Raw genomic sequence first — 27154 nt, 5'->3', positions numbered from 1 at the left:
ATTATCTATAAAATGAGACCACAATCGTTATTGTGTGCATCATATTGTAGAAGTAATCTAACTCCGAAACTCTCCATGTACTAGTCAAAAGTGAGAAAAAAGCTAGTTTTTTGCTAGTAGGTCGAGCAAATTTTGGGAGTAGAGGTACAACCAAAATATAAGTACGCAGTTTTGCAGCCATACGCGTCTCAATATCGATTTCAAATGTCTGACAACTCTAATTTTTTGCGACTCTTAAAAATATTTTATCAACAAGGAATTTGTGATTGACTGAAAATTGACAAATACCAATTTTTTTGACAAACGTAATACCGAATTTGTCGATGTGCCCATTCACAATAGTTCTTAAATCTGAACTTTTATCAAAAAAATTGATAGTTAAAAACCATAATACCGATTTATCAATTTTGTTGATAATAGTCAAATATCGTATTGAAATTTGACAACCGTAATAAGGCTGTAAGTGTTACATCTTTAATTGTAGGGAGTTTGAAGTCTGGAATCTTGTATTTCCTCGTGAAGAGGACAAGTTCCGTTTTGTGGGGATTAATATCCAACCCACATCCTCTAGCACAGTGAATTAGCTTGTTTAAAGCTGTTTGTAGCAGTAGGCTATAACCTTAAACCTTCTCCTTCTAGGTCTAGCAGCAGTTCGTTGACTACCAAGTTCCATAGGAGAGGTGATAAGACCCCTCCCTGAGGGGTCCCTCTGTTGGCTGCTCTCGTTTTGAAGTAACCCATTTCTGAACTGATAATCCTGCTGCTAAGCATGATGTCTATCATGTTCTTAAGCGGGTCATCTATTTTTAGATTGTCTAGAGCATTCATGATTGCTGAGCTCCTGACATTATTGAACGCACCCTCTATGTCTAAAAAAGCGACAAGAGTGTACTCTTTGTAGTGTAGGGAATATTCAATGGTGCTAACCAAAGAATGGAGAGCTGTTTCCACCGATTTAATCTTAGTGTAGGCATGTTGTGCCTTAGAGATCAGACATGGTTCTATTTCCTGTCTTAATTGGATATCAAAAAAAAAAAAAAAATGTAGAGTACTCCTAAATAGAGTGAAGGAAAGCGACATTATTTGGAACTTGTCGTGCGTATGTTTTCATTAAATCATTAAAGAAAGTGTGTTTCTTCTTTTAATAAGCTATACTGAGTTGGAGTATATATGTTACTTCTAATTTTTTCCAACATAACTTTTACGGAAGTTAAAAAACATTAAAAACAAACATTTTACGGTGGTGTAACTCTGAAAGTATAGCTCGCACGAGAAAATGAGATATGGAAGAAAGAAAATTATTGTATTTTCAAACCGAAAAAATCCGCAAACTTTCTGTGCAACAAATCGTTTTCGAGATATTGAGAGTAACGCGAAACAAAAAAATAACGTAAACTAAGATTTATACTAAAAATAAATTTATATGGGGGGGGGGGGGGGCAGCATGCCCCCCATACCCCCTGCCTGGGCTCACTATAGGATTTGAGGTGGGGACAAGTTTGGGTATGTAAAAATTGTTATTTTTATTACTTTTAGTCATTAAGCTTTCAAATTAAATTACTCGCGTATTAAAATTCGTGCGCCCCTACAGGAAAGTTGAACCTTGATTTGGTTTCAGTTTTATTATATTTGCCAAAAGGTGAAAACGTGAGTTATGACTCTAGGGGGTTTTTTTTTGCAAATTGTGGTTTCTGACTCGTGTCTTGATACTCTTTCGAGTCCTGAAGTCAAAATACATTTATGATATTTTTTTCCCAGCAAAAGTTTATTTTCATATTTAAGAGATTTTAACAAAATAAAGAAAGACAAAAAGTAGAAAATATTAAAAGGACTATCAAAAAAATTTAAAAACAAATGTGGTCAAACGTAACAAGAAGCCAACAAGCAAAACAAATTCGATTCATTTATCAAGAAATTAAATAGTCAAGAATTAATTTATGAATGCTGAATTGTGTGATATTGTGAAATACAGGTCACCACCGAGGAAGGTTTCACACAAGTACTCGAGGTATAAACGGATTGCTAACTTTAATGCAGTAGACATATTAAGTTAACGACATTTTCGGATAGACGTTTGTACCTACATATTTACATACAAAATTTATTTTAATAAAAAAAATAATTTAAAGGAATGCAGTCCTTATATTGTCTTTTTTTTACTAAAATGCAACTCGCAATATTTTATCTTGACTTATAGGCAAGTCCGAGGTATTATTGGGGTGTAAATGGTTCACAGGCCGAGAAATGTAAAGACCATCTTGGTTGTCACTTTTAGGAAGATCGAACTTTTTTGGTACTTCTTCACCAAACAGTGTTCTCTTGTCCATTCTTCCGGTTCCGGCATTGCATTCCTCATTTCAGGTAATTTTGGTAAATTTTTAAAAATCGTTCAAATCATTAAAATTACCAAAAAATCACTTAACCCAAGAAATTAATAAATCCGGCAGCGCTAGACTACCGATTTTGAGGTCCTAACCAATTTGACAGTACTAGGGCTTAGAACCTTTGTGAAGAAATCACTTGGTACTGATTTGAGTACTAACGATTGGTATAATAACCAGGTGCTAGCTGATTTTGAGGAGCTAGCTAGGACCAGGTCCTAACTAGTACTCGGTCCTAAATTGACAGTTTTAGGACCTAGTACTTGGGTGAAGAAATGAGTTGGTACTTATTTGAGTACTAACTTTAGGACTAGGACCGGTTTTAGCGTTAGGACTCTGTGAAGAAATCGGCCGTAAGAGAATCAGAAACTTTCGTAGAATAATAGAATCAATACAAATCTTAATTTTAGTTTTTGAAAACAATTCGGCAACAGCGGAAATTGTGTATCCATAGACTTTGAAATATTTTTAATTACCAACTTTAATTCTTTTTCTTGGGCCTTCGCTTCTCTTCAATCTAAATGCTCTAATTTCTATTAACACATTCATATAGGTTTTCAGTATAATAGGCAGGTATACTATAATTTATTTCAAAATTAGTTTAGACGATAAAACTTAGGCAACAATACAATTATAAGAAAACTGTATTTTTGGCTATTATATAGTCAATATCTAACGTCCAAGGGTTTTTGAAAGCTTTCCATTCACTTTGTAATTGAATGAATCGATTTTCCTTGCACCTGAACCTGTAAACTTGTGTTGTTATTTTTTCTGAATTTTGTAACACTGTTTTGTGGGATTCTGCAAGAGCTGGTATGTCTTCATGATGAAAATACTCATAAAAACTTGTTCCAAGCAGTTCTTGCGGCAAAAACCCGATTACAAGGGTGGACCTTAAGAAGAAGATATAAAAAGAACATTAATTTATTTTGAAAATGTGTATGTGTACCTTTGGTCAATAAATATGAATTTTCCATCTACTGAATGTCTAGATATGAATAACAATTGTCGAATGTTTGGATGGTTGTCAAGTGACGATGGTATATTAGCTTCTAAAATATTTGGTTGTACCCTGCCTATTGCGACAAGGCATGACATATTTGAATGTTGTTCATCTACATCTTCCTGCTCTTCAAGTTTGAAAGGTATCCATGACTTGAGGTAGCCTGTACACTGAAAAACGCGATATTTTCTGCTTGTACTTAGTTTTGATTTTCTTTTATTTGAGCTTATTGAACTTGAAGAAGTATCTGATTCATCCTTAATTTGACGCTTCGGTAATTTCAATTTCATGCGGCAAAAAAAAGATCTTCTTGCTCCCGAACAAAGGCGATATATGCCTTGGGGTACTTGGGTTTTTACCGGAAGCATTGCTAATGAAGAAAACAATTAATTTTTTTATAAAAACGTTCTCGCTTCTTTAATATACAGGGTGATTCAGGAGTATTGTGCCATAAACCTAGAGCGTGTAGGTTAGGTCGAGACAAGAAAAAAATCGTATGGGAGGGGGGTCTATCCCCCCTCGTTTAGCCGGGAGGGGCAATTTAAAAAAAAATTGACTTATTTTGTAAAAAAAATTGTTAAAAATCAACGGTTGTACTTACAATAACGTGCTATACCTTTTTGTAAAGCCAAAATTATAGACTTTTACCGAAATTTTAAACAAAGCCATTTTATAGCACAGTTTTTTAAAAATTAATGTTTAAAATCAAAAATTTGAAAAAAAAATTGGGAAACAAATTTCAAACTATTTTTTTTAAATTTTATGTGATTAAGTACTAATTTAGGTTTTAAAGTTCAATGCTCTTATTTATTTTTAAACAAAAACAGAAAACCAAATTCAAAAATATCTTGTCATTTTCGAGAAATTAACAAAAAACCAAAACTATTTTTTTCTAAAATACCTCTTTATTTTCTGTTTTTACGTGGCTGGAATTGTTGATAAATTAATTTATGAAACATTAACCATTAACCAGTAGTAGAAAATGACAAGATATTTTTGAATTTGGTTTTCTGTTTTTGTTTAAAAATAAGTAAGAGCATTGAATTTTACAAAATAAATTAGTACTTAATTACATACAATTTTGAAAAAAATTAGTTTGAATTTTTTTCCCAATTTCTTTTTCAAAATTTTGATTTTAAACATTAATTTTTCAAAAACTTTGCTATAAAATTGCTTTGTTTAAAATTTTGGTAAAAGACTTTGGCTTTAGAAAAAGGTATAGCACGTTATTCTAAGTACAACCGTTGATTTTTAATAATTTTTTTCCAAAATAAGTCAATTTTTGCCCCTCCCGGCAAAACGAGGGGGAATAGACCCCCCCCCCTCCCATAAGATTTTTTTCTTGTCTCGACCTAACCTACACGCTATATCTTTTTGGTATATTTCTCCTGAATCACCCTGTATATGTTTGTTTATATCTTACTTTTAGCGTCTACTAGGCGTTCCCGAGGGCCTGGTTCCATAGATGAAAGCTGCTCCTTCACTTTTGCTACGTCTTTTGGATGGAGAATATCAAACCAACTCTGACCAAGCAAATCATTTTGCGTACAATTAAGGACAGAAGAAACTGATTCTGAAATAAATAGAATTCGACCTCTGTCGCAGCCAACAACGAAAAGAAAGCCATCTGCAGCTTGTAAAATCAAATCTTTAAGCTCTTGGTCCGAAAGAAATTCTGGTTGATAAGTGCATTCATAAAAAGGTTTAACAGTTCCACGAACACTTTTGAGGTGCTGTACAGCCAAGCGGAGAACTGTCAGTTTGTCTAACTTTCTATGCATTGTATTACATATTGGGATAATAGACGAAAGCTCATTTATATAAGTGTTCATTTTATCTCGTCTTCGTTTCTCAATTTCACTATGATTTTGCCTAGAAAAAATTTAATATATAATTGACACCTTATTTAAAACTTGTATTTAAAATATGTATTAAGTTTAAATTTGATTCACCCCAGGTGTTTTAAAATTAAGAATAAGAAGTACTTCTTATTCTTGGTTTTAGAATGGTAAAATAAAATACAATTAAAAAATACCAATTTCAGAGAACTTTTTGTGAATTTTTAAGAATAGAAATGAACATTTCTTTTTTTTTTACAGTTCCAAACTATTCTGGGGCCTATTTCACAGCTCATTACATTGTTTACATGACAATTTTCTGAACATTTTCACTATTTAAACCATAACAAATATTCCCGACATTCAATGGGACTCAACTATTGGCTTCTGAGGTTGCTGATGTAGTAAATATAGGTGATGTAGTAAGCTCTGAAACAGGGCCCTGATTGATGTTCCATAAATTGTCTAGTATAGTTTTTCTGAACTATCTTCAGAGTCAATGAAAAATGTCCATTGTTTTCATGGTTGTTTTGTGAACTCATTGAACAAACCTATATTAAGTGAGCCATTACACATATGGCAAGAATAAAAATAACCCTTGTGGTTCATATTATTTATGTTACTAATGTTGATGTTAATAATTTTAATTACTTTTGATTAATTTAAAAAAAAGTAAGAAAGCCTAGTAAATCGTACGCCCACTGGTCAAACCGAAAAACTTTCTACTTTGTATGATCTATGAATGGATTTAAATTTTTTACTAAATGTAGATTTTAAATAACACAAAAGTATTAAAAGAGATATATTTTATGATCTAATTAAATTTATTTTATTTCAACAAATACATATGTATTCAACTTTAAGTTTATTTAACAAAGCTTCATTCAAATTGAACAGTGTACAAATCTTTGAAATAGCAGGGATGGCACAACAATCAACTTCAATTTTTGTATTGTTTTAAGCCTGGTACGCTGTTCGCGCTAAATTTTAGCCGAGATAAAATTCCCATACAAGTTATCGATAATTTGTATGGGATCCATTTTAGCTCAGATAAAAATTTTCGATAATTTGTATGGGAGCTAAAATTTAGCGTGAGCAGGGTACCAGGCTTTAATTAAGAAATGTAAGTTTTCTATTTTTTTTAGCAAAGATATTCTCTCCATGTTCAATCAATTTCTATTTACTATTTGCATACTATGAGTTTTACAAGAATCTCAATTCCAATTCACTGATCAAATCGTTTTTAAAGCATCCATTAAAGTGGATTTACATACGTCTGCATTTCCAAATCTGCATTGAAAGGGGACACATTGTACGCTGATTAATATAATAGTATTTTCAAATTAACTCGAAAAATATGGGTCATAGAAAACAATTTTTTAAAATTAAAAGTTACAGAAAGTAAAATTTTCTACAAGTTTTGTCCCAATTATATTTATCAAAAAATCAAAAATGCCCGACTTATTCATTATACATTGTTTTTCCTTAAATCCAAGATGACAGCTTTAGCTGTAGCTCGATTTTCCTGAAAAACGGTTTTTAAGCACTCAGTGACCGCCCGGTGAAAAAAGTTTCACGATTTAATTTTTCCCATTTCAGACATTTCACGTTACATTCAAATAAAAAGATTTTTTTTTGTCAATTTTAATATAAATTGATACGAAAATAATGTCCATGAATGTAGCAAAACTTTTTTCTTTATTTTTGGCATTTGCTCGGAAATAATAAACGTCTGTGGGTAACTCACATTGCAATAATCGGACACGAGTTTTAAGAGTCCGACAGTATGAAGTTTTTCTGTAAAATTAAATATCCTAAATTAATTACACGTATATAATACGTTCAGGAACTGTATGAGTTTCAATATTAAAGACAGAAAGGTACACTTCTTATACTCATACAAAGTACCTTTCTGTCTTTAAATATCCTAATTTGTTTTTAACGAACATTCCATACATACAAAATTACAACCTTTTTAAATAAGTGTTAAAACGAAATATATTTTCAATATTTCGAGACAAAACTTGAATATATTTAGGTAACTCACGTTACATAACTTTGGTAACTCATGTTTAATAACATTTTAATGACGAGTACTTTCCCCTCCGTTTGGAAACAAGCGAAGATAATACCAATTCCAAAAAATCGTGAGGCAGGTGAATATAGACCTATAGCAATATTACCTTTTCTTTCAAAAGTTCTGGAGAAAATTATAAATCAACAAATAAGAACTTTTCTTTGGAACAACAAATTGATGTGCATAAATCAATCAGGCTTTCGCCCTAAGCACAGCTGTACTACAGCTTTAATTGACGTCGTTGAAAATATCAGAAATCAATTAGATAAAGATAAAGTGACTATATTAACGCTCCTTGATTTTTCAAAGGCATTTGATACCGTCAATCGTTTCATACTTTGCGAAAAACTTAAAGATCAATTCCATTTCTCGTTTCCATCAGTCAAGCTTATTCTCTCCTACTTAACCGGTCGATCGCAGGCAGTATTTGCAATAATGATCTTCTTTCATGCCCGTTAAACTCTTCTGTACACATGTATGCTGATGACGTTCAATTATACAACAGTTTTCAACTAGGTATGCTTGAGAATGGTGTGCATGAAATCAATGAGGATTTGAATGCTATCGTTATGTGGTCCCGCAAAAACGATCTTGCTTAAATCAGAAAAAAACTAAATGCTTAGTCATCTCTAGATCCATAATTGATACTTAATATTTTCCTCAGATATATTTGAACAACTGTGCTATCGAGTTCGTTGATTCTGTAAAATATCTTGGGCTTACATTTAATAAAACGCTAAGTTGGAACACCCATATAAATCAAACACTAGGTAAGGTCTATGGAGGTCTGCGATTACTCTGGGCGTCTCATCACATAATGCCTTTAAAAACACGCCTAATATTGGCCAAAACCTTATTAGTACCCCTTTTGCTTTTTTGTTGCGAGGTGTTTAGTAATTGTGACTCCGAACACAAGCGAAAACTCAACGTTGCATTCAACAGTATTACGCGTTATGTTTATGGTCTTAGGAGATACGACCACATCTCAAGTTTTTCCAAGTCTATCTATGGCATGTCACTTGATAATCTATTCAAGTTAAGAACCTTAACCATGCTTCACAATATCATACAGTCGCATCAGCCTGAATACTTATATAATAAAATAAATTTTACGCGTTCTGAAAGATCATGCGACATAATCCCAGTACGTTACACATTCCTTGTATCTGAACGGCAGTTTTATGTGCATTCTATTCGTTTATGGAACTCCCTCCCTCGCTCTGTTAAAATTATAAGCAGCCCGACCATGTTTGGAAAAACGCTAAGAGAATTCTTCTCCTAGCTCTGTGCTTGTTTGGTGATGTTGATGATGAAGAAGATGATGATGATGGTGATGATGATTATGATGGTGATGAGGAAGACGCTAGTTTTTGAATGTTCCTATATATTATTAGTTTTTTTTTTCTTTTGATAACACTTAAATAATCTTAATATTAATTATACAATTATACAAAAAAAAAAAACTATGAACTATGTTACCTGCGATTTGCGTAGTAAAGAATAGATGCATTTCACTAAAGTAATTTTAAAATAGAATATTATGCACCGAAGCTTGCTTAAATGTTAATTTATTTTAGCAATTGCAAGGCGATATTGTCATCGTCACCTTGTTTCTTGTGGGCTTGTTTTACGTCACGTTCATGTGAAATTCTTCTGTAGTTGGCAAGCTTGCTTTTAGATTATTTAAACTCCCTGAATTTAATATCTAGCCATAAGGGAATATAACAAAGAATCTTTTCTTGCAACTTGCATAAAGAGTTGCCGTTTGTAAAAAGTAATTTGCTATTGGAAAAATAATTAAAGTCTGCATAATTTGTTCAAAATTCGTGTCCACTTTTTCATGGAATTACACAGCTTTATTTTTTGTACATTGCAACTGGGCTATGTAGAAAACTAGAAATCCAGGGACATTCACTCATTGGAAAACATAAAGGGGTAGGTGTAATTGGTTTTATTAGTTTTTTTATTTCTTTTCAGAAATAATACAACTGTATGGGTAAACAAATACACTGCGCGTCACTCGAATAGAAACAACAATTTTGCTTAAGAAAATATCGATTGGCTCTTTGGTGAGGTAACTTAGCAGATTTTTGGTTTTGCATTTTCAAAGAGGAATTTTTAACAAACAATGTTGTAAAAATAAAAAACCAAAAACAGAAACCATATTGCTACTAGTTGCATTTTTTCGCATTACTTCACAAAAAACAATGTTTATTTTGCGTCACTTGAATAGAAACAAGCTCTTAAATTAGATAAAATAGATGAAAAATCATGGACAACATTAATTTAAGTAATGCAACACATAAACAGCCCTATCGGCAATCTCACGTGAGAAACTTCCCCGGGAGTAGCTTTTCTCACCCGGGAATTTTTCTCCTTATCGGGAATTTCCATCGGAATTCCGTTTTCGGGAAAGAAATACAATCAACTTAACAAAAAAAAAACAACATACGAAGATATTTTTTCGAACATTTTGACAGCTCCAATTTTGATTGTGTTCGGTGCACAAAGTAAAAAAAAATGTCAAATAGTGCAATATTTATAATTTATTTCGTTGGTGTTGATTGTTTGCTGTTTATTCATCAAGTTAATTTTATTTCTTTTATCACTAAGTTCCCGGTTTAGTTCAAGTTTTCTTTCATGACATGAGATTATAATATTAGGTGTTATATTTTAATTTGCCTGGAGTCTTCGGCCACACAAAAATTTTCTTGGCTTACAATTTTTCTTTTAAGCACGAAGACAACCCAAATCAAGAATTCTAGAAATCTTCCACAGATTGAACCATTCCACATAATTTGATTGTTGCTTCGTCCAAAGCAGCAAATTTTTACTATTGGAATGGGAGGCCCAGTTCCATGCTTTATTTTAACGTTTTCTCACATTTTTATTTAATATTCTGAATAAAAAAAACTTACATTTTTGCTTCAAAAGATCTGTTCCCTATCAAAACAAAGACAGAAATACTTCGGGGGAGAAACTTCATTGCCGGAGCCGGTAGGTATTTTTATAGGGGAAATTTCTCCTAGGAAGTTTTTTCCATTCAAAAATTATTGCCGATACCGATTTTTCGCACAGAGAAATTTTTCCAGGGAAACCCTATTGCCGATAGGGCTGAATAGACAATTATGGGCTAAGAACTGCCATTAAAAACCAAAGAAAATGTATAAATAGAAGCTTAAAAGGCCCAACTATAATAGTGGGAAGAGTACGTACGTTGACGTACGAAAATTCCCAAATACATGCAAATCGGATGTCACAGCCATAATAGCGGAATGCTCGGTTTGACATTTCTTAAAAAAGAAAAAAACTTTCCAGTATGGTACACCATCTCCAAGACAGCCATGAAGGAACTACAAATGTTCGAGAGAAAAATACTGAGGATGTGCACTGGACTCATCTTTGGCCGACAGCGGCAGAAATACTATAGCAACAAGCGACTCTACGAGGAAGCAAAAATCATACCACTGGACAAGTATCTACTGCAATCGGCGAAGGTACTGGTAGGAAATATCGCCAACCATCCCAATCAACTGATGAGAAGAATGACAGCCCAACAACGACATCCGGAACCGAGGTACCTTTGCGCTTTGGATATACTGGCTGAGAACAATGGACACCCAGTCGGCTTACTACGGTGGCTAACGCCAACCAAACCAACCCAACTCAACCAACCCCACAACTGGACATCTGGGTCTGAACACCCCGAGGACAACCTAGTCAGCAGACTTTTAAATTAAGTTTATCCATGTATAATATTTATTTATATTTTATAACTTAGTCAAGGTTAGGCATCCTCTGTATCTATCAATGTATCTTAGACATAAGTCAATTGTAAATAACAAGTTCAATAAAAACAAAATGGAAAAAAACATAATAAGGCTTCCGTTCTGTTACAACAATTATGGGTAAACGGATGCATCTGACAATCGGAAAGAAATCGTTCGTTCGGTTTTGACATTAGCTTCCGTTCCCGTCCGTCTATTATAGTTGGGCCTTTATGGGAGAAAATTCTGTATGCAGCGCAGAGCTGCATCATGTCTCTATTTCTGACATTGGCAGTTGACACAATCTATCATTCAAAAATTCAAATAATGGTCGTTTTGATTTTCCAGTCATTTTAGTCATTTTTAAGCCCAATCTGCGGAAAAATTCCTTCTGGGCTGAATTTTGGTATACAGCTTAATGACGGCTTTGTTATGAAGATGTGAAAAATCGACATTGATATCGTGTCCGCGTTAAGAGTTATACCAAAATGTATACCAAAATTCAGCCCAGTAGGAATTTTTCCGCAGATAAAACCTAATTATTACTGGACTAAAAATGGAAGAACTAATTGAATTCATAAAAAAAACTTAACCATCTTGTTTTGTTTTATAAATTCAATTATTTCTTTCATTTTAACCGCTTATAATCCATTTTTATCGTTTTCTTACAAAAAAAAATTATAAAAAAAATCAAGGTTATCAGTTTTTTTTGACAGATATCGGCATCAATGCACATGTATTTTGTGTGTAATTCAACGCTTTTTTTTACAAAAGTTATGGAAAACAAAAATGTAAATTGTGACGGAAGGCTATGCGCGCGTATGTCCATTATGGCTACTCCTCATGTTTTCAGAGCGCAACGACTTGCGCTTCTTTATCGCACATGATGTTTATTCTTTGGAGAATCGGAACAAAATGATGTTCGCAAAATACCCTTCAAGCAAACGAGTCCGACCTCGGTCCGAATCGGCTCCGAAGTAAGTCCGAGCTCGATAACGAAACGGGCTCCATGGTGGCTCAAATTAGTAAGGAAATTATAATCACCGCATAGCTGATTGCATATGTATTGGTGTGGTGAAATCTCTACTCCAAGAAAACGGAGCCGAAGTCGTACTATTTTCATTGATGTAATTCTACAAATTTTCTTTTTTCTCTGTTGAATGTTGGTCGTGTCAACCTGCAGAAGATAAAACACACAAAATTATTAATTAGCTGCGGAAGCACACTAATGCCGACTTTTCACGAGTCGATTTTAGCCGCACGATTTGTCCCACGGCCTAAGTCGTGGGAATTGTCACTTTAGTCACCTGCGGCTTACATTCACACGAGTTGAAAAGCTTCGCCGCTCGGCAAAAATCGACTCGTGAAAAGTCGACATAAGCAACATTTCAGCGATGCATACCTTTTTTAGATAAAAACTTTCATATTATTATTTATAATAATTAAAAAAAAAAAAAACAAATAGACACGACGACATGACACGCCAGACTTTGCAAAAAAAAATAAAATGACACTTTTTTATTCTATTGCCTTTCCCTTCAAGCAAAGGAGTACCAACTCGGTCCGAATCGGCCCCGAAGTGAGTTCGAGCTGGACTTCGCATTCGGCTCCACGGCTCAAATAAGTATGGAAATTAAAATCACCGCGGAGCCGATTGCATATGTATTGGTGTGGTGAAAATCTAGATTCCGAGAAAACGGAGCTCGTGTCCGAGTCGGAGCAGAGAAACGTACCAGAAAAGGAATAGAAAAAAGGAATGACGTTTGGCAGCTGAAGCCGTTTGCGACAGCAAAAAGAACACAATTTATTTTTTTTTTTTCACTAAAAATGTTTCATTTTAGTTTCACAAACAGAAACACATATGTATATTAATAATTTTTTGTTGATATATCCCATAGGTACTGGCCAGGGGCTGGAGTGGTGTTTGATCTTTCATATAATTCGACAAATTAATTTATAATTATATAGCTGTTGAGTATTACATACGAAAACATTAAATGATTAATTAATAATAAGAAAATTGCTAAGCTACATTTCAGCAATGCATACCTTTATTTTTGGTTGAAATATTCTAATTTGTTAACACTTAACAGGATAAATACTATATTATTATAAAAATAAAAATTATTATATGACGAGCCACGACACGCGAGGCAATGCTACAAATAACAAAGTGGCGCTATGTCCTTTGTCATTTTCTTCCCTTATGTCGTTTTCTTTCACTCCAATGAGAGTACCCTTTTAGTACTTATTTTAGCTCTTTTGAAGGTTTTGTGTTCCTTCACGCCACAAAAGTGTAAACAAAAAATTATTCCGGAGTAATTTTAGTACTACGGAGTACCCCGGATTTACTCAACATTTTTAGTCAGATTTACACCGATTTGCACACGGACTTGTACACACACTTATGAATTTGAAGTTTGACATTTTAAAATTTTGTTTGAAAAGTGAAAAATGCGAAAAGTGTTTCTTTCAAATTCTTTTCTTATTAACAAAAACAACCATTATGAATATATTTTCTATTATATTACATATATTCCGCCAGATATATATTTCTTCCATTATTTTCGTTAATTCTTCACTTTTTCCAAAATAATTAGATGTATTTGAAAACCGAATAAAGGATTTTGTTCAGCCAGTGTTCTTCATCAATAATAAAAAAATCCTGGGCCAGATAAAAAAATCCCATTTTATTCTATACGGATACAGATAGCAATGCCAAAAAACACAGGTAATGTATTCAAAGTTTTCAAAAAATAAAAATTATTTCTTTCTTTTCGTCATTTTTTTTTTTTCGTAAATTAAATTTTTACAGATAAAAAATGTATAAGAAATGAAATAATAGCCCCATAAAAGTTAAAAAAAAATATTAACTATCGCGAATTTTTTGTTCAGTTCATAGAAATTTTTCCCTACGGGTGTTATTACTATTTTCTTCAAGGAAATGAACCATTTTTGTCTCGTGACACACACAATTACAAAAAATAAAAATAATTTCTTTCTTTTCGTCATTTTTTTTTTCGTAAATTAAATTGTTACAGATAAAAAATGTATAAGAAATGAAATAATAGTCTCCATAAAAGTTAAAAAAAAGTACTAACTATTGCGAATTTTTTGTTCAGTTCATAGAAATTTTTCCCTACGGGTGTTATTACTATTTTCTTCAAGGAAATGAACCATTTTTGTCTCGTGACACACACAATTACAAAAAAAAATTACTTTCATTATGTTCCATCACTCCAAAAAAAGGAGTGCAAGATTTAGAGATAGTTACCTTTCACCACAAGAGCTATAATGCTATTTATTATTATATAAATTGTTGTTAAACTATTGAAATACATTTTATTACTTTTTGTTTTCGTCGAACGTTTTAGTTGTCTTTTCTTCAATGATTTCTTCATCCAAGGTGTCAAATTCACTGAAAGGAAAAAAATAAGACTATTCAGATTTATTGGTATTTAATTTTATGAAATATAATAACAACATTTTGAAGGGTCATAATGAAAGTTGCTGATTTATGCTACGTTCTTCAGCACTATGAAAAATTGTGTCCCTGTTCCGTGGCTTCGAACTCAAAGCGTTTTTTGTAGCTCTTTTTTCAACCTGAGTTATTTGCTCTGTGTTCGATGTTTACTCGTATTGCGCTCTGGATGACTTTAAAAAAACCCTGGGTATTGTGTCAGATTATTATTTATTTATTTCAATTAATTTTTCTCGAAATAATCAACTTCAAAGTCAAAATTTGGGAAAAAAGTTGAAAAAAACTCATTGTCAAGACTGTCATTTTAAATATGTAATTAATCGATGAAATAAACTGCCTCAATCAATTTCTTATTAAATACTGAAAACCAGATGCTTCTATGCCTTCTAGTTTTTGAGAAAATTGAAAATTAAAAAACTAAATTTTTATCAGATTTGTATTTTTTAGCTGTTTTCGTGTTTACATAAAAATAATTCAGAATTTAAGTTTTTTTCGAATTCAAAAGAAACTTTGTACATACCCAACCTTGACCCCACCCCAAATCCTATAGTGTGCCCAAGCAGGAACATCTCACTTTGATACGCTATGGATTTCATACCTATACCATTTTTATATATTTTTAAGAATTCGTTTTCTTTCAAAATTTAAAGTTTCTTCGAATCAAAAAAAAAATCTTTGTACATACCCAACCTTGACCCTACCCCAATTCCTATCTATAGTGTGTCCAAGCAGTGGAGTTGCAGGGGGGCAGCAACTCATTGTCAAGACTGTCATTTTAAATATGTAATTAATCGATGAAATAAACTGCCTCAATCAATTTCTTATTAAATACTGAAAACCAGATGCTTCTATGCCTTCTAGTTTTTGAGAAAATTGAAAATTAAAAAACTAAATTTTTATCAGATTTGTATTTTTTAGCTGTTTTCGTGTTTACATAAAAATAATTCAGAATTTAAGTTTTTTTCGAATTCAAAAGAAACTTTGTACATATCCAAACTTGACCCCACCCCAAATCCTATAGTGTGCCCAAGCAGGAACATCTCACTTTGATACGCTATGGATTTCATACCTATACCATTTTTATATATTTTTAAGAATTCGTTTTCTTTCAAAATTTAAAGTTTCTTCGAATCAAAAAAAAAAATCTTTGTACATACCCAACCTTGACCCTACCCAATTCCTATCTATAGTGTGTCCAAGCAGTGGAGTTGCAGGGGGGCAGCATGTCCCCCCTTACCCATCTCACTTTGATACGCCTTGAACTTCATACCTTTACCATTTTTATTTACCATAAAAAAAAAAAAAATCGCAAGATTCTTAGGACCGATTTCAAATGGCCTAAAAGAAGCAACGATGTTGTCTGAGCGGGGCAAAGGACCCAAAAAGGTAGTTAAAATCCTGAGAACCCGCGAAGCGGGTTCTCGCATGATACTTTTAAATTAAAAAGCTGTTAATATTGACGAAAATAGTCAAGAAAATGAAAATCTGATAAAAAGGTAATTTTCTTACTTTCAATTTTCTCGGAAACTATAAATTAATTGATGCCAAAAGATTGTCTAGGAAATTCAAGGAAAACAAATATATGGGAGTGAGGGACAATCTTCCATCGTTCAAACGATAGATGCAAGTTTCTTATTAATTGACTTCAAATAGAAGAAAAAATATTTGAACACAACGGCAGCACCTACAATATTTAAATATACATTTTAAAAAGCTAGAAGCTTAGTCATATAAAATTAAAATTAAAATTAAGTTAATTGAATGAAGGGTTTTTGAAAGAATGGTAATTGAACTCAGATTTTTGAAAAAAAAAAAAAAAATTATTGACAAAATTTTAACATGTCGTTTTTAAAACTTTTTTCGTATTATAAATTGCATTTATTTTTTTGGCCACATTTATTATGATTTGAAATTATAAAAGGAAAAGTCAAAATGTATTACGGTTTATGAAAAAAATTAATTGTATTTCATTTTCGAAGAAATTTTTTTCAATAGAAGTTTTGAAAAAATTTAACTTACCTATTTTTTTTTTTAAGTTCAGCATTTAAATATAAACTTATTTTTTATTCATTCAATACCCTTATTGTTGATAGTTAAATAGCAAAAGTTTAAAGTTCTTATTTGCCAAAGTCTTTGAGAAATTCAATTATTTCAATGCAAAAATTCAGTTTTTATCAAGAAAATCCGTTGAAATTGAAGTAATTTTAATATTTTTTTCAAAACTGTAATATATATTACTTTTTCCTCTTCGGAATTCAACTGACAATATTTAAGGCCAAAATATTTTTTAAAAATAAATTCTAGTTTTACTACGAAAAAGTTAAAAAAAGCCATTTAAAATTTTTTTAATAACGTTTTTTTTTTTCCAAAATTTTGACTTGAGGACTATTCTTTCAAAAACTCTTAACTAAATTTAGAGGATTTAAATTTTACTGATAGAAATGAGATTCTGCCTTTTTAAAAATGTGTCTGTAAATATTGTTGGTGTTGCCGTTGTGTTTAAACAAATTTTTTTGTGTTTGAAGTCAGTTTGTGAGAAAATTGCATTTATCGCTAAAACGATGGAAGATTGTCTTTTACTCCCTTCGATTTTTTTTTCTTAAATGACCTAGAAAATCTTTTGCTATCATTTGTTTTATGAAATTTAATCAAAAAAATGGTTTTGTTCAAAAAAAATTTAATTTTAATTTTAAAAAACAATACGGTAACATCGGCAATTTTTAATCTATAGACTTAAAAGTATTTTTAATTACTTACGTTTGAAAAAAATCGTCAAAATCAGAGCTGTTCGGCCGGGTTCCCTAATAATTTGCTTTAGTTACTCTACTAATAAGGCTAGAAGCATAATAGTCTAAGAGCCGGCAGCATATTTTGGCAGTTTTGGTATAACCGAAATTCGAGTGTGTACATATCGCACCCTCAGTGCAAAAGGGCGAGAACTCAAAAAAGTTCATTTCCAGAAAACGCTTCTGCAAAAAACTGACTTTAAACTTTCTCCTATAACTTTCCATGCGACTGCAATTTCCATAATGTCAAAGCTGTATTACAAGAACCATTATGTATTTGTATTTTTAATAAATTTATTTTTCAAATTTGTTTAAGAGCCGATTTTTCAATCTTCTAATAAACAGTCAATTAACTGTTCGACGAATAAAGTTATTAGGCTCATAAACAATCAGATAACAAAATATTCAATTTTTCAATCAAGAAAACTCTATTCTACAGAATAACAAAAAAAAATGTCAAATTCAAAAATATTCAAAACTAAACGTCATTATTCATAATTTTTTTTTGTTTTCTTGTGTTCCCTTGTATTTTTTAAACGTTTTGGTCCTCAAATTTGTGAAAAAATAGCATCTTTATAATTTATAATATCAAAGAAATCCATTTTATCAATATTTTCTTCAAAACAGCTTTGACAACTGGCACAATATTTTTGTTCAGATTATTCCTTAGAATAAATTTTATTCGTCTCTGAAAGAAGCAGTTAGCTTTATTCCTCTATTAAGGTCCATTTTCTTCACTCGGAGTTGAACAAAACTTGAGAATTTTTATATTAAAAATTCTCAAGTTATGTTCAACTTTGAGTGAAGAAAATGGACCTAAATGTTTTATTAAAGGAATAAGCTATATCCGACTGTTGAAAAATTGATTTTTTCTCTATCTAGGGAATAAGTACTAACTGACTGTTTAACTGAGTATTGAAAAATTGGCCCTAAATAATATAAATTATTAGAAAAGAAAAATCTTTTTTGTATTGTCGCTCTTTTGCATGGAAACATTCAGATAGAAAAGGAGAACTATTTTGGTTTATCGCTCTTTAGCATTAAGAAAAATGAAATATTTTTGTTTTGTATTTGTTTTGCATTGGAACCAAGAATTGTTTGAAGGGGATTATTTTGGAATGTCTCTGTTTTGCACAGATTTTTTTTTCAAAATGAGAAAATCTGTGTGATTTATGGGACTATTTTGGATTATCTCTTTCTTGCATTGAAATTACTTAAGAAAAAAGGTGAGCATTTTGTGTTAGCTCTGTTTTGCACTGGATATTGGAAAGAATTAGTAGGAATTGGATAAAAACAGTCATAATCTTTCGAATTTTTCGTTCATGTAAACAACAAGCCCCTCAAAAGAAAGATAATTTAAAATAAAACAATTCCTCATCATTATCTCAAAAATGTCATTTTTTGACTTATCGCTCTTTTGCACTGAGGGTGCGATATCTAGATATGCACCACAGTATGTCAACGGAAAAAGTCTGGCAGTGATCTTTTTCAGCTTTCCCTTGCCAGACGCATCCAAAGTGCAGTCAAAAATCAAATTTTGGCGTTTTGGTATAACCGAATAAGTGATACAACAAAAAATCATAAAAAATCCCCTTTTCAAAACTGTGGGTACCAGAAGTTTTGTTTTCAGCTTTCCCCCCGCCACACAGTGGCAATAAATAAAACCCATATATGACCCATAGCAATAAATAAAAAATACAACTATTTTAGCGGTACTTTTTATTAATTGTTTGAAAGCTCTAAATGTAAAAAAAAAAAAATACATTGATCAATTGGTGTACGAGTAATCGACGGGTTAACATTGGTATTTGTCCTCGCTGAAAAACAGTGAATGTTCAAGAAAAGATATTTATATTACCTTCAACTTTGGTAATTAATTCGGTCAAGTTAATAGTGTAGCAGATACCTATAGACCAATTCACGTTTTTCAAAATGGCGTATTTCGCTAGGAGGTTGGCGTCCCTAGAACCAGGACTTAAGCTTTTCTAATACCTTTATTTCAGATTTGAAAAAATCAGCCTCCCTATATTTGGTTTCACAAAATGCCTGTTTAATTACTAACTTTCCTGTACTTTCCTGTCTATAGTTTTCAGATCAATAACTTTCGACTCATAGATCGCATGACTTTCAAAAATATATACCAAATTATTGGTAATTTGATGGTCTATAACTTTCAACTGTTTAAAAAATTATGTTACTATTAGCGGGAATGATAAAAACTTAAAAAAACCAAAAAAAAAAATAAATTAAAACAACATGACCTCAAAACTTTTGCCCGCTCAGAAAAATAATGTATCACAAAGAAAAAGATAATTAACTGTTTAAAAAATTACGTTACTATTAGCGGGAATGATAAAAACTTAAAAAAATCGAAAAAAAAATAAAACTAAAACAACATGACCTCAAAATTATTGCCCGCTCAGAAAAATAATGTATCACAAAGAAAAATATAATTAAATTTAAAAGAACTTTGGTCTGATAACCATTTCTCTAGGACAAACAGTTTTGGAGATATAGAGCGATTCGCCTTTTCCAAAATGGCGGATTTCACCAGGGGGGTGGCGTCCCGAAAACCAGGACTTAAGCTTTTCTTATACCCCTCTTTCAGATTTGAAAAATTCGGCCGTCCTATATTTCGTTCCACGAAAAAGTCTATCCTTCCTGTACTAAATATGCATAATTCTTCATAAAGTGATGGTGATTACTTAATGTAAAGAAGTATAAATTTGTTTAACTATTTATTTAGCTATTAAAATAATGTAATCTACATAGATAGCAAAACATAAGCAAACAATTATAAATAAATATTAAAATAAAAACAAGTTCGCTGCTCAGCTCTTTTATATAAAATATCCAAGATTTATATGTTTTAGTGTATCAATTTCTTTGTTTTTAGGTTGCAATCATAGATAAAAGTTATAAAATACTATTTCAAGCATATTTGGCTGAATTTCTTATTTTATTCCCAAGATATTAATTTTGCCGTTTTTCCCATACACTCGTTCCACTGTGCGCCAGACCGCTTTGAAGCATTTTGAAAGGCATTTTTCTAATAAGAAACCTAATAGCTTATTTTCTGTTGGGTATAACCGTATGATGTTAACAAATTAAAATTCTATGTCTATTCCTGGTTTAGAAAATATAAGTTTAAGCCAGCTATTTTTCAGCCTTCCCTCTGCCAGACGCCCTTAAAGGTTTCCCAAACAGGTTTTTCCATACAAAAAACACCTAGTTTCTGTTTTGTTCTTATAAAATTGAAATAATATTTTTTTGTTTAGAGTAACCATATGATGGCCAAATATTAACTTTCTCTGCCGTTAGAAAGTTAGACACCTAGTTTCTGTTTTGTTCTTATAAAATTGAAATAATATTTTTTTGTTTAGAGTAATCATATGATGGCCAAATATTAACTTTCTCTGCCGTTAGAAAGTTAGACTTTGTTATATTGGGATCTAGGAAAAAATGGGATCTATAATAGATAGACCCCCCCCTCCCATAGAAAAAGATGATTGTATTGAACTCCTCTACAAAATACCGTTATAAATTCTTGTCGCCTAAGTTATCGTACCCGTGGGAAAAATGTGTTTGTGCGAGCGTTAGGAAAAGAGGGACGGATTTATAAGGAGAAACCGATGCACATTAGTTTTAAAGCTCTGGACATTAAAATGTGATGGAAAAACTGAGCCGGGTAATGCATTCCACATTCTCTAAATGCGACTAAAGTAAGAATCTCTGTATTTGACGGTACGTCCGAAATTGAATTGATTAAGGGGAGGAATGCAACTAGGTATTTCATTAGAACATTTTTTGAACAAATGCCTATAAAATAAGGAGAAGCATGATACATTACGGCGGTGCTCAAGGGTTGGATTGTATCAGTAATGGACCTATTACCCATCATTTTAAAAGCTCTTTTTTGAATTCTGTCCAAATAACTCAAGTGGGTCTTAGGAGCACCTGCCCAGGTATGGGAATTATACTCAAGCTTTGGACGAATATATGCTTTATAAATTGTAGCCAGAAATATTGGGGTGAAATATTTCTACAAATCCGGAGTAAAACCTAAGCACTTCGCAGAATTGTTGGCCACATCGATTATGTGCTTTCTCCACAAAAGGTGGTTTGTAATGGACATACCTAGAATCGAAAGCCGATCAGTTTCATCGATGCAAGTACTACTCATGGATAGTGGCAAAGGGGGAAGGTTTCGTTTTATCAATTGTAAATCAGCATTGTGTTTTAGAAGCATTAAATTCTACGCGGTTTCTTATTCCCCATTGGACAATGCATTCGAGATCAGAATTTAATGAGATAATCATATATTGCCGCTGATGTTCCACACCCGAAGGACACGGGTGTGAATCCTCAAGTGAATATGAAAAGCTGAGTGTACTATCGACAGTGAAACAATTCAGTGGATTAGAAGTTTCAGAAAGCAGAAACGAGGAAGAGAGTCGGAGGCAAAACGGAGCCCTGGGGCACACCAGCGTTTATATTTTGGGTTTCAGACTTGAATCCATCCAATACAACTTGAATTGAACGGTTCGAAAGGTAATTGTAATCCAACGAGGAAGAGATTCATCAATATCGAATGCAAGCATTTCCGATAAGAGAGCTAGATGCCAAACTCTATCAAATGCCTTAAAAATATCAAGGGCAGTAATCTTACTTTCTCCAAAAGGATGTAAAGTTTTGTTCCACTGATCGATGAGATAAACCATCAAATCACCAGTGGACCTATTGCTACAAAAGCCATACTGCCGATCATTAAGGAACTTCCGTTCTTCAAGATATTTCTTTAGCTGAAAATTAATCAACGTAAGAGAAATCGGACGATAATTACAGGGTGATAGAGGTTAGCTTTTTTTAGGGACAGACTGGACAAATGCTGTTTTCCATCCACTCGAATACTTAATATTGGCAAAGTTTGGTCAGCTTCTGTTTGCTTCTGCCGCTTCAAGGGGTTCACAAAACTAAAAACATCGATGTTTTTTTATAATTTTTAACCATATACAAGTAACAAAAAGCTGTTTATGTAATTAAAAATATTTCACATATTGTTTTGAACAAGTAAAAAATTATATTTTTCTGCATACTAAGTTTTTAATATAATTACTTGACCCGACCACGCTCAACTGTGTATTATAGGGTATTCACCAACCTCGCCGATATAAAAAGTTGCGAAAATGCAAATAAAACGTTATTTCAAAATCTAAAAGCGATTGGCAAAAAACTATTCGAGATTTGCTATGAAACGCAAATAAGCATACATTGTATAGAGAAGATAATCCAAACAAGTTGTCTTCAACTTAAGATTTCTCAAAATAGGAAAAATATATTGAAAAGATTTAAACGTACTTTTTTTTAATAAATCACCAAGTGCGAGAATATAACCTCAAAAACTGTTAAAAAAAACGACATTTCAGATTTTCTAACGGGAATATTTCAAAATCGTGATATCATAAAATTTTTCTGACTTCGAATTCGAGTCCAGTACACCAAAAACCTTACGAAAAGTATATTTTGGTTAAATAACAAAAAAAATTTAATTTTGCTCGGCTGTGTCTTCTTCAATAAATGTTAATTTCATAAATTATGCTCACAAACAAGTTATAGGTTGTTCAATTTGTAACTTTGTTTTCTATTCCTGCCATAAACACACACAAAAAAAAATAAACCTCTAAAAACTTAGCTGCAAGTATTTATAATAAACTTTTGTATGGGCTCAACATACTGTGCGATGGGAGGCATGCTATCCGGACCAGCGGATTTGTGTATTGCAAGATCCTTAAGTTTTTTGGAAATAACTCGGCTTCAGAATGTCCTACACAAAAAATAAAGCTATTAATATTTCGTTACAACATTTTCTATCTTTTTGGTGCACATTCTTTTTGTTGAAACAAATAAAAACTAAGTAATATTAAGTCAAAGACGTTTTTTTGTTAAGCAAACTCTTTCCTTATTATATTGTAAACGGTGCAAGTATTGGCTAACAAAATAAAATCATTTTTTGGTCTACGACATACTGGAGCAAAGATATAAGCTTAGAACTAAAATATCCCAAAAAATGCATTTTTGTGAATAACTCCGCTAAAAAGAATGATCAGGTGGTGAGAAATTGGCCTTTTAAATAAACCCCTATCGATCCATGAAATAAAAACTGACGGTGCGGTGCGCAAGGTCAAATGACGCTTTGACTGGAGTAATAATTTTGAATTGTGTTTTTTTTTTTTTTTGTTTAAAAAGTGAACTTTATTCTAAGAAATAGTTCTTCAGTTTAACCTAAGAAAAAAATTGTATGGGAAGGGTGCTGTATCACTCCTCCTTCCGGTGGGAGGACCAATTTTCTGAAAATTTAACCTCAAATAAAAAAAATAGGTACATAAAATCAAGAAAAAGACATAGAATACTGTGCAATAGCTTTTTTTAAAGCTTATTTTGCATTCTTTGAAATGCTTTTTGATTTAAGTAGTTTTCGAGAATACTTTTTGTGAAAAAAAGTCAAAACATTGAAAAAAATTATCAAATTTGATGTTCAAATTATTTTTTTTTTTCAAATTTGCTTTGTAAGGTGGGACTTTTTTTTAAAAAACCTTATAGCCGCATCAATTTTAATTGGAAAAAAAATTAAAAATATTTTAGTAAAAAACAAAAGCACAAACTTTATATAATAAATCTTCTTATAATAAAATAAAAAAAAAAAAACTCTTAAAAAGAAAAAAAAAAAACATTGTTTATAAGTAATCAGTGCATGATTGTCCAAAAAGAATGATTTTGTTGTTTATTTTAATAAAAACAAAAAAGTAATTTCTTTAAAAAAACCGTTTTTTGAAGTTCATAATTTCATTAAAAATATTTTAGGCAATTATTTAGCAAAGTGTTTACATATATGGGCTTATAGAGTAATTACTTATCATGCTTTCCTCATTTTTAGACTTGCTAAATATTTGCCTAAACAGAAGATTTTGCGAAAAAAAACTTTAAGATGCGTTTCAAAAAATTCATTATTTTCTCATTCAATATTTAAGTATAAGAAATTAAAAAAAAAAATTTTCAGAAGAATAGTAATTTACATACTTTTATGTATGCGAGAAATTTGTATTTTATTTTGTTCTCAAATAATTTTGAGTTTAAACAAAAAAACAAAAGAACACCTTTTTTATTACTTATTAGAAACTGAATTTCGCCCTAAAACTCTCAACTTCAACCGCATGAATAAACATAAATCAAAGACTTTGAACAAAACAAATATGCTCATCTTATCAATTTTACTGTTAAGTTTAAAACTCGTGATCTTTTTTTCCATAGCTTTAGGCCGTGTGTGAATTGCGTTAAATAGTTAACAGCGTGTAAAATTTTTGACACTATTGAGTGAATAAAAAATTTTCAGCTGTTAAAAATTTATTGGGCTCTGGGACCTGGTTAAATTTGAGTTAAATTTTTTTTGCAGGTGGTTTTGTTTTGTTTTTTTTTATTAAAAAGGAGTATCATGGCAGAAAAAAGGCAGACAAAAATTTAAACAATACATTTTTTTTTTGAAATTTTTTTGTTCACCTCATTAGTGTCAAAAATTTTACACGGTGTAAACTATTTAACGCAATTCACACACGGCCTTAGTTTAAGAAATAACCTTTATATCACCACACTATATGGGGCTGCCCCACTGTGCAGCGGTGCACATCATATACAGGGTGTCCCAAAAGTCAACGTCGAAACGAAAACGGTAGATAGGGTGACAGTTATCAGAAAAATAATTAAAAAAATCGCAGCCATATATTCGAAAAAAAAATCGAGAAATGGTCACGCTGCACATAGGGGTATTTGCCACTTTTACGCGGATAAAATTGTTTTTCGGTTTTTCTTCATCGACAAGGTAATCAATACTGGAATTAAGTATTTTAACTGTTAATTTCAATGAAAACATTTTTCTTCCAAAACCTATTTTTGATCAAACAAAAAGTCTCAAGCAGGGACCCAAATGGTTTGTTAAAACGCTTATAAATGGAGTTTTACTAATGGTATCACCAACATAAAGGTCTTAAAATTTAGGAAAAACTATAAGCGATCAGGTTTTGTAATTCAAGAAGTTGAATCTTAAAAGAAAAACTTAAAATATGGATACATGAAACAAAGTAAGCATTTTTAAACCTAAAACGTTTAAAAGCGGCAAACGTGTCGAAGTTGCACTTAGTTGTAATTTTTTTACAGATTCAATTTGATACGAGTTTAACCTTTAGAAAACAAATTTCATCACGCAATAATGTGAAATCGTATAACTTTTCTCCTTACCAACACAAAAAGACAATATTTTTACGTTTAATTTATATTAAGATTCAACATATCATTTTTTTATATTTAAAGTACCTAATATAACATTTAGATACAGCATCTAGTAGACAGGTTGGTATCTCTTTATCAATATTGCATAAACACTTTTTTCTGTAGCGACTTCAAAAAAAAGTACTTAATTAAGCACTGTCGCTAAATTATCATAAAATTTTATTTTATTTTTGGGTTGAAAACTCTGAACTCTAGAGTGCTGCTGTTAGTCACCTGGAATGTTAATCAATTTTAAAACTATAAGACAACGCATAGTAAGTTATCTTATTTTAGTAGGAAGTTGAATTTTTACTTTTGGATCAGTTTAAAATTTTGTCTTTTGTCCGCCTAAATTGACTAAATACCCCTTTGTGCGCTGTGACGTTTTTTTTATGAGCTGTGACTACAAATCTTAATTTTTCTCATTTTTTTCTTTTGTTACGGAACCTTGAATAACCCTGCATCCAAATACATTCAAAAGTTTTAACTTAGCTGCATCAGTTTTAAAGCAAATATTACTTTTTTGCCCAACTAAGTACTAAAAAAATTTACATGACTCTAATTGAATGAACCGTAGTGTAAAAAAATGCACTACGATGTTTCGGCAAGTTACCTTAAAAGTTGGTGTGTTCAATGCTCTTTTCAAAATGGTGTAACATTGTTGAGAATATTCGATAAATAACCGAGATATATTTTTTTTTTCTTAAGAAATCCGACTTTTTTTATTAGGTAATTTGTCCATATTATTTAAGTCTTGTACCCTTTCAGAACCTTTCAGAATATAAAAACTTAAATAATATGGAAAAATTACCTAATAAAAAAAAGTCGGATTTCTTAAGAAAAAAATTGCAAGGATAAATCAATGGCAAGAAAAGGCAAGTACGAAGTAAGAGAATTCAAATGGTATCTAGGATAAAATAATTCTCTTTAAAAATCAAAGAATATAATTTAAAATGTGGTTTTTTTTATTATAAACTGCTTGCGCAAGTATTATTTCATTGTTTTTCATTAAAATTAAATAATTTTATTGCCTTAAGGACCTTACAGCTAGCAGTTTACTTGCATTAAATTAAACTTTATTCCGTAAAGTCGAAATTTATTTATGTGTTTGTCTAAGCGATTTTAAGAAGAATTGTGCAATTACAGCTGGTTCTGACCAGTATAAGTTCTTGTTAGGTGAGTGGAAAGATGCAATTTTCTAAAAAATGACTTAAAATTTAAAAAAATATTTAAAAACAACGGCAGCACTTACAGTCATGAGTGATACCTTTTTTAAAAGCTCAAATTGTACACTTAATTTTTACTTGCGATATCTATTATATATATTTAAGTTTGGTTTTGTGTACGTTCGCTAACCGGCCACACCGGCTGACTTATTTTCTTAATTTTTTTTTTAAATCAAAGAGGCATAAGAGGAGAAGGTTTAAGGCAAAAAAATTTAAGATTTTATAGGATAAATAGGGGTAACACGACATTGAAAAAAGAGGCTATTTTCTAAACGG

The 27154-nt window shown here is 31.6% G+C and overlaps 1 protein-coding gene across 7 annotated transcripts in view; it reads right to left on the bottom strand.

Moving 5' to 3' along the window:
• Window positions 1–2931: 2931 nt before the first annotated feature.
• The window catches only part of LOC129906393 (protein cycle), a 99648-nt gene continuing 75425 nt past the window's right edge, over window positions 2932–27154 (bottom strand). For 4 of the 7 annotated variants that reach the window (XM_055982145.1, XM_055982147.1, XM_055982144.1 and 1 more), the window contains 4 exons: window positions 14416–14484; window positions 4808–5256; window positions 3331–3754; window positions 2932–3274 (listed from right to left, as the gene is read on the bottom strand). In XM_055982145.1, the coding sequence (XP_055838120.1) occupies window positions 3013–3274; window positions 3331–3754; window positions 4808–5256; window positions 14416–14484 (1204 nt within the window). In that variant the 3' untranslated portion in view covers window positions 2932–3012. Of the gene's footprint in view, window positions 3275–3330; window positions 3755–4807; window positions 5257–14340; window positions 14485–27154 lie in introns of those variants that run through there. The other 3 variants (XM_055982149.1, XM_055982148.1, XM_055982150.1) reach the window with 2 other exon arrangements.

Source organism: Episyrphus balteatus, chromosome 1 (assembly GCF_945859705.1).
Source record: "Episyrphus balteatus chromosome 1, idEpiBalt1.1, whole genome shotgun sequence".
Taxonomy (NCBI): domain Eukaryota; kingdom Metazoa; phylum Arthropoda; class Insecta; order Diptera; family Syrphidae; genus Episyrphus; species Episyrphus balteatus.
The sequence above is the reverse complement of the archived record's forward strand: the minus strand, read 5'-3'. Positions and strand labels throughout refer to the sequence as shown.